The sequence below is a fragment of the Ambystoma mexicanum genome, chromosome 3p, assembly GCF_040938575.1.
Source record: "Ambystoma mexicanum isolate Mex_15411 chromosome 3p, UKY_AmexF1_1, whole genome shotgun sequence".
NCBI lineage: Eukaryota > Metazoa > Chordata > Amphibia > Caudata > Ambystomatidae > Ambystoma > Ambystoma mexicanum.
This window is the reverse complement of record NC_090925.1, coordinates 502,601,148-502,618,811: the sequence shown is the minus strand read 5'-3', so window position 1 is coordinate 502,618,811 and position 17,664 is coordinate 502,601,148. Positions and strand designations below refer to the sequence as shown.

Sequence of the window (17,664 nt, the reverse complement as noted above, 5' to 3'; positions counted from 1 at the left end):
TGTGAGTGTGGCCTAATGTGAAGGTTTGTGGGGAAGCACAAGGGATTGTGAGTGTGGCCTAATGTGAAGGCTTGTGGGGAAGCACAAGGGATTGTGAGTGTGGCCTAATGTGAAGGTTTGTGGGGAAGCACAAGGGATTGTGAGTGTGGGGAAGCACAAGGGATTGTGAGTGTGGCCTAATGTGAAGGTTTGTCAGGAAGCACAAGGGGTTGTGAGTGTGGCCTAATGTGAAGGTTTGTCAGGAAGCACAAGGGATTGTGAGTGTGGCCTAATGTGAAGGTTTGTGAGGAAGCACAAGGGATTGTGAGTGTGGCCTAATGTGAAGGTTTGTGGGGAAGCACAAGGGATTGTGAGTGTGGTCTAAGGTGAAGGTTTGTGGGGAAGCACAAGGGATTGTGAGTGTGGCCTAATGTGAAGGTTTGTGGGGAAGCACAAGGGATTGTGAGTGTGGGGAAGCACAAGGGATTGTGAGTGTGGCCTAATGTGAAGGTTTGTGGGGAAGCACAAGGGATTGTGAGTGTGGCCTAATGTGAAGGTTTGTGGGGAAGCACAAGGGATTGTGAGTGTGGCCTAATGTGAAGGTTTGTGGGGAAGCACAAGGGATTGTGAGTGTGGGGAAGCACAAGGGATTGTGAGTGTGGCCTAATGTGAAGGTTTGTGGGGAAGCACAAGGGATTGTGAGTGTGGCCTAATGTGAAGGTTTGTGGGGAAGCACAAGGGATTGTGAGTGTGGCCTAATGTGAAGGTTTGTGGGGAAGCACAAGGGATTGTGAGTGTGGCCTAATGAGAAGGTTTGTGGGGAGAGTGTGGGGAAGCACAAGGGATTGTGAGTGTGGCCTAATGTCAAGGTTTGTGGGGAAGCACAAGGGATTGTGAGTGTGGCCTAATGTGAAGGTTTGTGGGGAAGCACAAGTCATTGTGAGTGTGGCCTAATGAGAAGGTTTGTGGGGAAGCACAAGGGATTGTGAGTGTGAGGAAGCACAATGGATTGTGAGTGTGGCCTAATGTGAAGGTTTGTGGGGAAGCACAAGGGATTGTGAGTGTGGCCTAATGTGAAGGTTTGTGGGGAAGCACAAGGGATTGTGAGTGTGGGGAAGCACAAGGGATTGTGAGTGTGGCCTAATGTGAAGGTTTGTGGGGAAGCACAAGGGATTGTGAGTGTGGCCTAATGTGAAGGTTTGTGGGGAAGCACAAGGGATTGTGAGTGTGGCCTAATGTGAAGGTTTGTGGGGAAGCACAAGGGATTGTGAGTGTGGCCTAATGAGAAGGTTTGTGGGGAGAGTGTGGGGAAGCACAAGGGATTGTGAGTGTGGCCTAATGTGAAGGTTTGTGGGGAAGCACAAGGGATTGTGAGTGTGGCCTAATGTCAAGGTTTGTGGGGAAGCACAAGGGATTGTGAGTGTGGCCTAATGTGAAGGTTTGTGGGGAAGCACAAGTCATTGTGAGTGTGGCCTAATGAGAAGGTTTGTGGGGAAGCACAAGGGATTGTGAGTGTGAGGAAGCACAATGGATTGTGAGTGTGGCCTAATGTGAAGGTTTGTGGGGAAGCACAAGGGATTGTGAGTGTGGCCTAATGTGAAGGTTTGTGGGGAAGCACAAGGGATTGTGAGTGTGGCCTAATGTGAAGGTTTGTCAGGAAGCACAAGGGATTGTGAGTGTGGCCTAATGTGAAGGTTTGTCAGGAAGCACAAGGGATTGTGAGGCATTATAAGAAGTCCAAGAAAGATGGAAAGCAGTGAGATGTTATGGGCCAGGTTTAGGGGATGTGAGGCAACGTCATGGTGAAGAAAGACAACCTTTAGACCTTGTGAGATGGAATCAGGGGGCATGAGGCAGGCATAGAGGAAGTCAGGCAGATTGCATGGGATGGAGGAGGTTTCTTGGGCGTAAGAGACAGTGTGAGGGGATGCGAGTTGAAATTCAGCTAGTATAGTGATGATATGGCTGCTCAGACAGCCCTATAAGAAGGGTTTAGGGTATTTTTTAAAACAAATGTTTAATCTTTGTTGGGCATTTATAACACATTTAATACCGGACTACTTCAGATTGTAAGCACGGGGCTGGTTATGAAACCTGTCTTGCCCGGCATCATCTTGTTCCCAAGCAGAGTACACCGCTGAGGAAGACCTTGGCAGTAAATACATACACCGTCTGCATTTTCTGTATGCTAACTTCCCAGTGGGAGGCAGTCCCAGGAAGCGCAGAACAGGGCTGGTGGTCTCGCCTGTAAGAAACAGGGAGCACCATCATGGTGGCAGGGATGATGTCGTTCAAAGGACTGGCATTCCTATTGGGCATCTCAGGTCAAGGCCCATCCTGTTTAGTTCAGGCTTATCTGATTCATACTTTGGGGGCATTGGTGGAAGGTGGGCAGCTGGGGCAGGAGTGGGCTGGCCACTATAGAATGGGTGAGGGAAAGAAGGACCCGTATGTGCTCTGTCTGTCCTGGGAGCTGTTTTTGCTGTGGAGCAACACACAAAGAGTGACAGTGCGTTTGGGGTGAAACCTGCACGCTATAAAGCAAGGGTGTGTTGTTTTACATGACTTGTGCCAATCAGGAGTTCGGTTGTAGGGAGATGCGTGTTCTGCAGGCCACTGGCCAGGCCCCCAGGAATGTCGGGCTTCTACTGAAGGTGATGTTGAGGAGCACCTATGAGAGAAGGACCTCAAAAGGGGAGTGGGAATGGTGCACTGGTGACCATTCATATGTAGTTAAGGAACTTCTTTCTTGTGAGACAACCAGCTAATACCCAGCCATATTGTGCCTTGCTAACTACCATTGGAATTAATTTTAAAGTATTTACTTTGCCTACAGTTCACCTTGTGTCCATAGTCTGAGTCGTGTCCCCAGGCTACACATTGCACAGCATATTACAGGGAAATACATCAGCACTCTCTATAAACAGGATTGCCAAGACGCCCAAACGTGTCTCCTCCAGTTGCATGTTACAGAGGCAATCAGTGTCTCTGTAAAGTAATGTAACCCTTTAGGTGAAACATAACGTAGAACCCTTTCCACATAGCCCTTTTTTGCTATTTAAGGAGGGGGTTCATCATTCACTTGTGCCATCATTCACTTGTGCCTAACTGTTGTTTAATCATAACCTAATTTCAAAAGCTATGCGTACTCTTTCCAAAGAAGACAAAGAAAACTCGTCTTAATGTTTGTTCTCATGTTTCTGTTTTCACTCTAATTTCTTTCAGCAAAACTTGAAGTCTGGAAAAATAGCAAGTTATTAATAGGCGGTAGCTTGCAATCAATAAGTACATTGTCAATTTCTGATCTAAAGTGCTCTAAATGTCAGTTTTAACTATTTGGTTTTGATAGTGAACGATATTTAACTGGATACAGTGTCTGATTTCTGGCCAATCTTTGCCTAAATGCCTACGGGAATCTTAATGTCGGTAAGCCCCCCAAATGAGGGGATGCTACATTGCAAATATGCTTCCTTTAGGCCCAAAGGGCAATGGCATAGAAAAGTGGCAGTAATTCCGTTGCCACCACTTTTTTGAGTGGTAACGGAATTAGCACTATTTTTACTGCACCACCAAATTCCAAGTTTGGGGGTAAAGTGGGGGATTCAACTCTTGGAGGTGAATCCTCCACTTTATCGTCAGAAATCTGCAGCTTTACAGTGCAGCCTTCCCACTTGCAGAAAATCCACCACAAATCCCTGTTGCGTCCTATGGACTCCAAAAATGGGGATTTGCACCTTCTTGAAACCACTCGCAATCCGATGGTAATGCCACAGGACCGAGTGGCGGTAACAGGTGGTAAATCAGCAGATTTACTGCCAAACTCGTAAATCGTCCCGGTCCGAAGAAGACCCATCACAGCCCTTCTTCATCCCCTCTGCATGCATACATAAAGCTGTGCATAGCATTTCAGGATGGATATCGCCTTCTGAAGTATGCTGGGATGCAACAGATGAACCCACGTGGGAGGGCGATGCATTGCCGCTTCCAGGTCTATAATATGTATTAACTGCATTGTAGAAGAGACTGCGTGCCCCATCATAGGAGCTGTAAATGGGGCAGAAAAGCTCATTCCAATATAGAAAAAAAACATTTAGTTCACACTCTGGGTTAGCAAACCCCATTGTACAATGTTCCGCAAATAACATTCACCTTATTTTTCAATAGGATCCTGTAGCTTTTTAGCACTATTTCACTTATACCCAAATACATGGTACTGCTTTTGTAGATCTCTGGAGGTGGAAAGGCTATTTGGTCGTGGCAATATTCAAACATGTGCCCTGTAACTTACACACAGGTTTCTGCAGCAGGTGTGTTAGCTGAATGAGCTATCTTTTCTCGTGTGCCCTGTAACTTACACACACACAGGTTTCTGCAGCAGGTGTGTTAACTGAATGAGCTATCTTTTTCTCGTGTGCCCTGTAACTTACACACACACACACCGGTTTCTGCAGCAGGTGGGTTAGCTGAATGAGCTATATTTTTCTCGTGTGCCCTGTAACTTAAACACACAGGTTTCTGCAGGAGGTATGTTACCTGAATGAGCTATATTTTTCTCGTGTGCCCTGTAACTTAAACACACAGGTTTCTGCAGGAGGTATGTTACCTGAATGAGCTATCTTTTTCTCGTGTGCCCTGTAACTTACACACACAGGTTTCTGCAGCAGGTATGTTATCTGAGTGAGCTATCTTTTTCTCATGTGTCATTAAATCTGTCTTGCTTCCTCTATGAACCAGCAAAGCCAAGGTGCAGAATCTGGTGTAAAGACTTCCTCACTACAACACAGATATACAACACGCTACAGAAAATATATGTGTGGCACTGCTATGCCCCCTTTGGCTGGATTTGGGATTGCGTGCTCTTTTTCTAGCAACTGACTGCTTGCAGCTCGCCATGTTGAGGAGCTGACTTTAGAATGGTAAGTGCTTTCCAGCGGTCACTTAATGCTACGAATGTAACAGTCCAGGTCCGGTGCCCTTCGGATACCGCCGTGCCTGTAAATGCTGGGATCCCATATTACTCTTTTCCAGTTTATTCTTCCATTGTCTTTTTAGTTTTCCTCGCTTCTGTGGTCTTTCTATTGGTCAGGTGACTGCGTGGCTTTCTGATCACTCTTACAGCTGGGGCCCAACTTCTTGTGCGCTTGTCCTAGCTGGTGTTGTGTGTAATATAACACCGGACTTTGGAAATGTGAACATAACTTTATTCTTGAAATGTAAAAGCAGACATGATCTCACTGCTTGGCCAATGAACAGCGGGGAAACAGAGCATTCATTGATTTTGCAATTGACGGAGTAAGTAGATGAAAATATCAGATGTCCCAGGAGACTGGCTAGATTAGGCGCCCACACGCGTATGAATGTGTCTTGGATGCCTGCGGCTCCAGTTACAATAGTGTGTGTTTGACTTGTGCAGCTCTGGACAAGCTAAATCCTGCAAAATGACTCAAAATTCATGCCCGCTTAAACGTCCTCAACTATGAGCGGGATATTGCTTTGCACAGAATCTGCCTTGGCACTTGCGGGGCAAGGAGAAGGTGACCAGGGATTGTGCTTTCTGTCAACACTGTTCTGGTGTACACGACACACACTACACGGATTGCGCTCGGCATTAGAATCTTGCTCTGTAGTCTCCGTCCGCCGGGCCACCCATACGATGTTTCCTTCCAGAGGGATTGGTACAGCCCTCGCTAGCCATTGATTCGTCGCTATTAAGGAAGGAAGTCTGGCGTACATCATAGACGAGCCCCCCGCTGTGGCAGATCCTTTTCCTTCAGGGCGCCTACCCTAGGGAACTCACTCCTGCGCAGGGTTCATGGATTACCACGTAGCCTTTGTGGCAAGTCTCTTGAAATCTGGTTCTCCGCCTGTAGTTAAGTGTTGATCGTAACCTTTCCTAGGCCATTGGTCTCAACCGGTTCAACGATTGGACAGCAACAGGATGCCCATCCTAGGTGAATAAATGCCTCTGAATGATTAAATAACATAACATACCATGAGATGTTTCTACAATGACTTAATCGATTATAAACATTGTTCTGTGGCAGGCCTGCAACCAAGGCCTGTGGCTCTGTGGATTACCGCTCAACATATGGAAGACTTGGAAAGACCCATGTGAACGTAAACCTACTGTACAACTGCACTCCTTTATCCGTGAGCGGCCATTACATGACAGGATTAGGAAGAGAAACACAGAAGCCAGAGATCTGCTCATCCCACCTGTTTTTCCGGGAAGGAGTGTCCTCTTTCTTCTCTTGGTTAGTGGTTTCCTTGAAATCCTTGAATAGTAAACCCAGACATGGATGATACAAACTCCAGTTCCGGATCCTCTGGGGAAATACTCATTCTTACACTGAGTTCCGCGCCACCTTCAATCGCCTAGAGAATCAACCCAGTCATGTGTAGGCTAGTAGATCACACATCCATGTCTTGCATGTTGGGCTAGGTTGCACGCCTGTATCTTCTCCTTTGGTATCATGTATTTGTTGTCTGGCAGGTGGACACAGATTCTTGAATTTCCTTGTTTACTTACTGAATAAAGAAAATCTTCAAGTTCTTTGTATTTTCTGCCACCTTTTTACGTACGGGCATACTACTGTCGAGTAATGTCCCTAATCACGCTCATGCTGTCGTTCATCCCATCAACGCCAGAGATTTCCCCTCTGCTTGAGAGTTCAGCTTGTGTACATCTTCTAAAAATACAAGTATATCGCAAGTACAGCATTCTGTACTATAATACAGCTACTTGTGTTTGGCCGTAAGGCTTTTCAATGTCCGCAAATGATGTATATTTAGAAAATTGTGATTTCAATTTCGTCGTCCTGATATAACGTGCCTTGCAGATCGCGGCAGATTTTGTCCTTCTTTTCAAAGGCGAGGCGTCCCTTGGTTCCTGAAAAGAAAATAAGTTGCAATTAAAAAGTGGATATCACCTCATTAATTAAAGAAGGCATTGAAACACCTGGAATGGTTGCATGAAACACTGGACTGTTGATTTCCAAACATCACAGTTCCACTGAAGCACATGGGAATGAAACGCCTTGAGCGGCCTACTGATGGGTCACTGTACGGTCAGAGTTAGAGACTGAATTGGGGCCTTGCCGTACCATGATGTTGTTTAAATGGCAGAACGGAATAAGGCACATGGCTACCACATGCACTGATTGGACAGAGCGACTAGCCCCCACGCTCCTGCAATTCAGAAAATAACTTAAGAGCTACCTCTTCAAGGAACCTCTCCTCCTCAACACCTAGGCCATCACATCGCCCCTCGTGCCTCCTGACTCGCTAGAGGCTGCGCGCTCCTCTCCTCCCCGCCACCCGGTAAAGCTGCACCCCTCCTCTGTGACCCTTTGTGTCCTACCCTCCGCTGCATATCTGTTCTGTTGCTGCCCCTGAAAAGTGCTCTGTCATGCATCTGCACTGATTTCTGCCTCTAAAACGCTCTGTTATGTATCTGTATTGCTGTATACCTCTGTAAAGCGCTCCGTTGCTTCTCGAAGCAAGGGCCGTGCTCAGGGAATACCATAATAACAATATGTATGCAACAAGGTCACGTGGTAAACTTATTTCAGTGCATACAGCATATAAAGTAGCTCCTTACCTGGCATTGCACTAGTGAGGTCCATAAAGCATGATAATTAATGAGAGACTGCACCTGTTTGTCTTCTGGTCAATCAAAATAGCCAATATATACCTTCATTTTATTTATTTTTTAAAAAATCAAATACTTAAAATCTGTATGGCTTGGGATCTTAGAGGAAGTGTACTAATGCCGAGTGTAAAATGTCATAAAGTGCCTTCCATCCGTAGGTGCAACGTAAAAAGCTGGAATTACCAAATGACAGGACGGTCCCTCTCGCCGTCGTCCGTACTTCTTCAACTTCTGATTGACAAAGGCAGGCGATTTGTTCAATGCTTTCTTTCACCTGTTTTGGAAATACAATGAATATTGTTTATGTTCGGTTTCTGTCGAGTGACCTTCTCCAGCAACAAGGAGCGTGCATAAAGTGGGGACACGCGTTCTGTGTACGTGTCAGGAGATGGGTTTGAGGGGAGGGTTGCAGGATGAGGGCTGGAGGTGGCAGTCTCGACCGGTTCCTGTGGGATAGGGTGGCTATAACTTTAGATTAGACGTTTTTTGTGGTTGGTAGGGTTGAGAAGGGCCTCTGGTGTCTTTTAGGGAGATATTTTAGGGTGATTGGTTGGAATGATTGCATAGCTATCTGATTAATACAAACAGTGTTTGTCTTTGACTGCAGACAACCTGTCAAATTAAAAAAAGGTTTGACATGCTAGGCAAAAGTCACTGCAGTATGTTAAGAATTCCAAGTTAACACCATCATGAAGTTGTGGTCGGTGTCTAAGAAGCATAGCACACATTCCTAGATGTTAGAGGTCAATTGATACAATACGGTCTGTGGGGGAGGGCAACACAGGGCCACAACCGGAAATCCAGCAGACATCCTAAAAATGCTATATTAAAATAAGATGAACAAATCTCAAACATTATTTATTTGAAGAGTAAAAATGCTACTAACGTAAGTGAACATTCTATACAAAGAAATTAGGTGGTACCAAGGTATTCCCAAAAGTGACTCTGCCTACTGTACTTAGGAGCGGCAATATTTGGAAATGTCACTCTTTTTTTCTCACTGGAAATGCTTGTCTCAGCGTGACTTAAACAAAAGCAAATCTCTTTGAAAAATGGAGGACTAGACTGGACATAGAATTGCAGATATGAGGAGCACCTCGTCAAGATGGCTGTCAACCAACTCCTGAGCACTGTGTACTCAGAAAAGGAAACATTGGGCTTCATTATTCGTTTGTCGGTATCCTGCTGGTAAATCCAACAGGATACCGGCAAATGGTGATGCCATTACTGGCACCTGGTCTGCTGAAATTACAGGCAGATTACAGGTGCCGGCAACGGCAGTAATTCCCCATTCCATGGAGTCCTGGGGAAATTGCCAGTATTACCAGCACCTATAATACCAGTGACGGTAATGCCGTCGTTTTTTTTGGTGGTGGGGTGACAGAATTACTGGCAGCTCAGAGCTGCTGGTAAATCCGGCCAACCCAATACCAAACTTGTAGTTTTGCGGTGCAGGAAAAGTGGCGAGTAACAGAATTACCGTCACTTTTTTCACGCATCGCCAAACTTGTAATAAGACCCATTGGGCCTCATTATGAGATGGGTGGTAGCCATGGAGCTATTAGCCATGGAGCTCCCATACCGTGCCCGTGTCCGGTGTAGTTCAAAGGGGACTTACCGGTGTAGTCCGACCCTGGCAGGACCGGTAAGTCCCCATTTAAGTAACCATTCCCCATTCCCATTTGAGCCCCCAAGGGCTCAATGGGAATGGGGAGGGCGCTAATAACAGGCTTGCGACTTGCAAGCCATTATTAGCGCCCTGGTCCCTTAGCGGGACCCATAAGGGACGTGTGGTCAGACCACACGTTCCTTATGGTCCCCGCTAAGGGACCTTGGAATAGGACGGTAAAGGATTACCGGCACCGGACTTCCCGCATTCACGTGGGTGGGGGGCTGGGGTCTGCTGCCTCAGTAGGCCATACACCTCCCGTTCTGGGAACGCGCTTTAGCATAATGGTCCTTAATGGGCCCATCATGGCGAATTGAAAGCTATTCATTTCCAGCGCGAACAAAGAGAGCATTGCTTCATGCTGCTGCTGTCCCAAGCTAAGGAAGAACTCGGAGGGGTAATTCCGCACCAGCATGCATGGGCGAGCCATAGCTTGTACTCACATTTATGAGCGTGTGCTGTTAACATACTAAAAAATGTGAGGCTGCGTCTGGTACATAGCTCCTGTTTTTACATTTGTGTAAACGGTCCCATGTGTGCCTTCACCACCAACTTACACACGCATGTGTGCATTTGTCAAGCAGCAATTGTGTATCATGTGTCTGTGTGCAAGTGCATACAGAAGTAAAAAATCTATGTTGTCCATCAGCCCCTTATTTGCTTTTTTTGGCATTACTTATGCAATTAGGAGCTTAGAAGCGAAACCCAAGATCGCAAGCGAGCAATAGGAGCTGGTGACTTTTGAGGGAATGTTTGCATTTGAAAAATTGAGCTTAGTCATCGGAAAAAAAAGTTTCTCTGACTAAGCAAGAACATGCCGATAAAAGAACTTATTCTGATTTGACTTTATATTGCTACCATGAAGAAAATAGCAACTTTCAAATAGAATAATTGATCCACACATATACAATTTGCATCAATTTAACATAGATTTTGCATTTAATAAACTGCACATTCATACAGATGAAATTACTCCAGAGACAACACAAGACCCTCAAATTCTCTTTTCCTATTGTTACGAAGCACTAGTCACAAGGACGTTACCAGTCTTAACTCTGGATTACCCTTTGAGAGCGAATGGGTGATTCAGTAATATTCCTGACTTGGGAGCCGAGTTTGCATGTGCCAGTAAATAGCATGATGGGGATCACTTGTGATGACACTTTCCTGTAAACTAGGGTGACTAGATGTCCCGGTATTCGCAAGAGTTTTTTTAATTTAATGAACCCGTCCTGGGATTGGATGGGCAGGTGACTGCGGTCACGGTTTTTGCCGACATCCGATTTAGAAATCCTGAAATCGGGGTCCTGGCACCACTCTTCCTATGCGTCAAGGCTTTTCACGCCCCCATTTACTCCCCCTTCCCCTTCCTGGTCGCTCTCCTCCAAGGAGAGGAGTGTGCCTGGAACCCCCCGACCCCCACACTCCCCCTAACAGGCCAGCGATATAGAAGTTGGACTACCGTTTTATCTGAGTCCTGTTTGTGTTCGACCGTAGTCCTACTTCTATGTCTATGGCCTGTCTCGTTTATTTTATTTATTTTTTAAATCTGGTAACCCTACTGTAAGCGCTTCCCTATGCCCTTTTTGATTCATTTTAACAATGGGTATAAATTTGACAAGGAAATCTGGGTTTTCATATCAAATTTTCACCCATAAACAAAGCAAAGCATAAATGCCACCTGCCATGTCTGTGCATGCCAGACGGCATGTTGTGGATTCCTCTGGAATCCGCCTGCTTTTTGTGGGTGGAAAAAACATGCAGAGTCCAAAGAAACACAAAGAATCTCAGTCCCACCAAAATCAGATGCGGTCGAAGGTGCTGTTGGATTTGCGCAAGGAGCAGATGGGGGTGGTGGAATTGGTCATTCTCATCCATGCCTCTGCTCCGCGGAATTCATCTAAGAAAATCATATGGTAGGTAAAAGACATGCCTAAACGTTTGCACCTGGCTTTTACTCACTTTGCACACACCCCGCCAGGATGAAAATTCTTTGTGGACCAATTAGTTCCTTTGCAAAAATAAAGCAAAAGCAACCTCTTTGTGAATCATGTAGCTTCTCTCGAAAAGTAAGTCAACAGTCAAAGCTGTCACTTGTAACTTTGTGAACAGTCTAGTCTCTTTCCAAGAGTAAATCAATAGTAAGGGAAGGAGCAGCGGTCATCCATAAGGTGCGATAGATGGTGTGCACCCAGGAGATTGTTCAATATGGAATGTATCCATTAATTAGTATGTGCAGGTGGAGGTTTGCTTTTAGTGCTGTGCAGCTTTGCTGAAGGTAACCAGTTCTGGTGTGCAAACACAGACTTATCCCAATAGTCTCATGGATACTCACTTGTGTGTGCCAAAGAAGCGTTTCCTGAGGTGCATGAATGTAATATCACGTACAGAGTTCGGAGTAATGTTTTCCCTCGTAGAGGAAAGCACCTTCTGGGCCACAAGCAGTTTATCGAGCGAGAGACAATGGGCCTCATTCAAACCTTGGCGGTAAGGGGTAAATGGTGCCAGTAAGGATGCCAGTGCCGTTAACCCGTTACCGCCGCATTACGAGGTCCTTTGGTGGGTCCTGTTAAGGGCGTCTGGTTTTACCAGGCACCCTTAGTGGGAGGCTCTAAAGACCAGGGTGCTAATAACGGGTCCGTTGTTAACGGGCCCATTGTTAGCTCCCTCCCAATTCCCATTGAGCCCTATGGGGGCTCAAATGGGAATGGGGATGGGTAAATTGAATGAGGAATTACCGGGTCCTCCAAGGCTGGAAAGGCCCGGTAATTCCTCATTCAAGGAACTCGGACCCGGACTCGAGTTTGGAGGCAGCCATGCCGCAAATAGTGGCATGGCTGCCTCCAAACTTGTAATGAGGCCCAATCTCTTGGTCTGTGGGGCCCTAACTAACTGTGGCCCGCATTTGCTCCAAGCAGAGGCACAACCACTTACCTGTGGTGCCTAGCCGTGCTTTCTAGACAGAGACATTGCTCCAGGGCTCAGGTAAGACTGTGGCAAACAGGACAAGTACTGTTTGCTGTTGCTGCCTCGTCTCTCTACTCGTGACTTTATTCATCTTGGACCTTTTTGGATTGTGCACGACGGAATTGCCCAACGCCTTTGTCACGGCCTGGAGGACGTCCTTTAAGGGTGCACCAACGTGCCTGGCCCAAAGGTCTTTCCTGTTGTGGAGGCCACGCCCCCTTTATCGTGTCACGCCCTGCAACCTGCGTCCTCAAGTACTGGTTGCCTCGCGCACCTGCGCCGCGCACCAAGTACAGGACAAGTACTGTTTGCTGTTGCTGCCTCGTCTCTCTGCTCGTGACTTTATTCATCTTGGACCTTTTGGATTGTGCACGATGGATTTGCCCAACGCCTTTGTCACGGCCTGGAGGACGTCCTTTAAGGGTGCACCAACGTGCCTGGCCCAAAGGTGACTGTTTGCTTAAATTAGTGTTACACACAGAGGGCTCTCTGTGTCACTCCACAACTCGAGCATTGCACAACTGTGCCTTTCACAACTGTGCCCCTTACAAATTGTGTGTTGTAAGCAGTGTTGCTTTACGGCTTGTGCATGGCAGTTTTTTCTTTTGTGCTCTTTACTAAAAATCGCCTTTTCTGCTTTCTTCTGCAAAGGTCTTTCCTGTTGTGGAGGCCACGCCCCCTTTATCGTGTCACGCCCTGCAACCTGCGTCCTCAAGTACTGGTTGCCTCGCGCACCTGCGCCGCGCACCAAGTACAGGACAAGTACTGTTTGCTGTTGCTGCCTCGTCTCTCTACTCGTGACTTTATTCATCTTGGACCTTTTTGGATTGTGCACGACGGAATTGCCCAACGCCTTTGTCACGGCCTGGAGGACCTCCTTTAAGGGTGCACCAACGTGCCTGGCCCAAAGGTGACTGTTTGCTTAAATTAGTGTTACACACAGAGGGCTCTCTGTGTCACTCCACAACTCGAGCATTGCACAACTGTGCCTTTCACAACTGTGCCCCTTACAAATTGTGTGTTGTAAGCAGTGTTGCTTTACGGCTTGTGCATGGCAGTTTTTTCTTTTGTGCTCCTTTACTAAAAATCGCCTTTTCTGCTTTCTTCTGCAAAGGTCTTTCCTGTTGTGGAGGCCACGCCCCCTTTATCGTGTCACGCCCTGCAACCTGCGTCCTCAAGTACTGGTTGCCTCGCGCACCTGCGCCGCGCACCAAGTACAGGACAAGTACTGTTTGCTGTTCGCGGTGCGCGGCGCGGGGCCTCCTGATACTGGTATCTTTGTTGTCAGAGGAGAATTAGCTACTGTGTGGTGTAGGCTTTATAATGGTGGTTAGTCTGCGAAGCAGTAAAAGTCTTGCTGAAGGCAATTCTCACGCAGGGATGTATGTCTCTAATCCAGTGCTACTACATGACTCCGATATGGATCTAAATTCAATTGCAGCGGTTGGTGAAGATGGTTTAAACGATATAAAAAACATCCCGTATAGCCTGCAACCATTAGCAGTAGAACCAAACGATGATGATTGCAATCAATTACAATCTTGCATATCTAACGCTCCTCTTGCAGATGGTGAATCAATTAAAAAGCCTACCATTAGTAATACTGATGATATAGCAAATTCAGAGGAGCTAGCAGGGAATTTGGCAGCTATTAAGCAAGATGTCAAAACTTATGTGGCATCTAATATTATTTCGGATGTCTCTTTTTTGGGCCCCGCATTGATTGGCGAATGGGAGAAACGCTGCCGGATTTCAATGACTCCGAACTCACCTGTTGTATTTTTGCCTTCGGAGGTTGAACGCATCTGTTTGCATAATCTCCATGATGGGCCCTCTATCCATTCATCTGCTTGTATTGATTCTTACAATCATGAACGTGTAAAGAGACCTTCCTGCAGCTCGCCTATATTCTGTAAAACCTCTACTGCTCCAGGCCCCATTTCAGCCCCTAAACAAATGGTGAATGAGACCTTTGATGAAGATTTGTGCTACGAGGTAGGGGCACGATCACTACCAGTCAAACTCCAACAATCTAATTCCAAGGACCTAAATAAAGATGATGATCTAAGTAATTTTCCGGTGATTTCATCTCTCTTAAATCTCTTGGATAAGGGTCATGACTTAACTCACATGCAAATCAACTCCCTAAAAGAAATAGTGTTAACTCTCACTAACAAGGTTTCAAAAATTGAGGGTATGCTGATTTCGCAATCTGCTGTTCAATCAGAGAAACAGGCACTTATAGATGCATGCTTACTGAAAGCTTTGTCAATCAACGACCAAACGCGCATGAATCAATATACACAAACGGATGATTCTTCTGTAACTGTGGCACTTGATTCACGCACGTATGCAAGAGCTGTAGTGGAAGGACCAAAGGAGGTATGTTCCTCTGTGACTTATGCTGGTTCTACTGCCTTAGTGGATGAAGTGAAACAGAACTCTCGGATATTAGATGAGTTAGTTCGTTTATTAACAAGGCAACATTTAGACTTAAAATTTGGTGGGGGACGTCTTGAAGAGTATGCTGATGCTATTGGTTCTATGTCAATCCCAAAAGAGAACACACCTAATAGCCCCTCTCCCCTGGTAAATGTCATAATTGAAGCCGAAGAAGAACAACGGAGAAACGAAACTATTCTCGCTGAAAATCTGGTGAAATTTAGTGAAAAGGGAGTTATAGTGAGTACTGAGTGTGAGGACTTTGATCCTGAAGGGTCACAGTTACCTTTTATGTCACGCAAAATGAAGCGAGCTCATATTAGGGCAATTAAAAGAGAAAACAAACTGGAAAAAAGCTATCAACACTGGATGCAAAAAAAACGAGCCAGGTCGATAGCAAAAAAAATAAAAAAAATAAAAAGAGAGAGGCTATTGCCGTTGACTTGGATGAGTTGCAGTCTTCAAATTCAAACGTAGGCTCTGCAAACGTTTCAAAGATTGACTTGACTCAACTGAATGATGAATCAAAGTTAGTCCTAAATGTGGATCCTGCAACTGCTTCCCATTCTCAATAAAAAAAAACGAGAACTTCTGTGAAGTCATCTGTGGTAGAGTTGGGATTGGTTAATTCAGGACAGATGGCACAAGGCAGGCTTTCGACTTTTTATCCTATCATTGAAAAAAAAAACCACGGTTAAGGGACAAATGAAGGATTCTGCTCCAGATAAGCTTACCGGGGCAGTTACCAAACAAAAAAAGGCCTGCGCTATGTTGACGGAAAAAAGTTCTGCAAGGAAAACAGATAATCCCCGTTCTGACGAGGAATCTGAAAATAACGACAATTGTCCAGAAAGCCAAATCGATTCAAACGATTTTGAGGGGGCATTTACAATTGCAGCAATGGAAGCTATTGACACCAGAGAATCAGTTGAGAATAAGCCTCTGCCACCAGGCAGCAATGATAAAGAAGAAATCAATTATGTTTTTGAAAGAAATGTAAGATATTTTCTAGGCTGGTCTAGTGATCAGGCAATTAATGGTAAGCAAAGGTTGAACAGATCGTTTTTGTTTAATATCTTTAGAGAGAGCCCTAATCTAAGAACCCTCCGCATGGATGATATTGAGTGGTTAAGGCTGGCAAACCATAACAATCTCAGAATGATTTGTGCCCCACATTCAGCGATGATACTCCGGTTATTGTGGGACCATAGAGAAGATTTCAATTCCAGCGGGCTAACCCTACATCTATTTAGAACGATTGAAGAAGCTGAGATATTTCTGAATGAAATGTTAGAACCTGAGGTTGTGAGTGGTTCCACTCGAGCAAACTCATCAGCTGGTTCCGAACATACTGTTGAATTAATTACAAAAATTTCTGAGCTGATGGCAGCCACTTCGAACATTTCTTGGCTAGCTCCCCTTATGTCCTCCATTCTTGATTTTTCTAACAAGCAAAATAAACAATAGACAAATAATGTCACAGCTCAGAAGGTTCAGAATCTTAAAATAATATCTTGGAATTGTTGTGGGAAAAGTAACCTAGAGAAATGGTCATCCCATTTTGCTTCAATGGGTCCTCACACCATTATATTCTTACAAGAAACTATGTGTGTCAACAAATTGAATATTGAGGGTTACTCCAACTTTTGTGTACCTGCTGTGAGAGGTGTAATTGGTCGACCGCTTGGAGGTATTGGTATACTCATTAACAACAACATAAATCACATTTCAAAGGTTATGTACGCAAAACACGGAGTGTTGGCAGTTGAGTCTATCCTTACAGGCGCAATGTCCAATATACTGTTATTGGTATGTGTGTACCACAACCCAGCCAACGTAGCGATTGAGGCTGCATTGGATAACATGGATGAGCTACTCGAGGAAGCCATGGTTAGAAACCCAAAATATACGATTGTTATTGGGGACGACTTTAATGCTGTCTGCCTATCGACTTCATCTAAGTTACTTCACAAGTGCAAGTCTTCCTCGAGAGCCTCGGAATTTATGGGGAAGCGTTGGGGCTCATATTTTAAAGATTGGAATATCCAATTGCTGGAATTTCTTACTGGTGACCATAAAGGAACATGGAAGAGGGGGACTCACTCCACATATATAGACTACTTTTTTGTCTCATCCGTATGCATGCCTTTGGCAAATAATGTTTTAATTCACAATCAAAGTATGAGTGACCATTTTCCAATAAGTACAAGTATTAGATGTGACCTGGCATCTTTATATAAAGAAGCAGCGTTGGGATTGGTGACTCTCCATCGACCACAGAATTCTGTAGGCTGGTCTCCTAAAATGTGTAGAGAGCTTTCCTTTTTGGTTCATAGAGATGTGATTCGGGTTTATAACGGGTTTGAATTGTATTTTGATGCACGTAGTAGAGAGGATTGGAATTCCTTCGTAATTAAAAAACATATTGACTATTTAGTCCAAAAAGTTCAATCACGTAACCCAACAGGTGAGAGTGGGTACAATTTGGAAATAGCAGCAATTAAGAGGGAAAAAAATCGATCTATTCGTGCTTTAAAGAAAAAATATCTACAGTTTTCTCTGTTTCACTCCACAAAAATGGGAATCTTAAACGAATATAGGCATAAAATTGCATCTATAAAGTTTAACGCAAAACTATCGGCCAATCAGCAAATGATGAAGTATCTCATCACTCATGATACCAGGAACATTTGGGCAATACTCAACAACAAAAAGGGGGCGCTGTTGCATGACTTTGCCTCCCCAATTGCTTCAAGTACATGGATCGACTATTTTAAATGCAAATATAGTTTGCCTGTCCAATTTAAGATACATAACTCTGGTATACTTGAGCAACATTGTAAGGATCTTATATTCTTCTCTATGAATGAAATTGTTGAGGCCATTAATCTGCTCAATTATTCCAAAGCTGCCGGGCCTGATGGTCTGCCTGCCTGTATTCTAAAAGATGACCCAT

At 45.1% G+C, this 17,664-nt stretch overlaps 1 protein-coding gene across 1 annotated transcript in view; it reads right to left on the bottom strand.

Moving 5' to 3' along the window:
- Positions 1-1,258: 1,258 nt before the first annotated feature.
- Positions 1,259-17,664, bottom strand: part of RIPOR3 (RIPOR family member 3) — an 898,683-nt gene continuing 882,277 nt past the window's right edge. Inside the window, exons 23-24 of the mRNA XM_069651171.1 lie at positions 7,814-7,904; positions 1,259-6,868 (exon numbers count right to left, since the gene is read on the bottom strand). Of these exons, the coding sequence (XP_069507272.1) occupies positions 6,768-6,868; positions 7,814-7,904 (192 nt within the window). The 3' untranslated portion in view covers positions 1,259-6,767. The remainder of the gene's footprint in view (positions 6,869-7,813; positions 7,905-17,664) is intronic.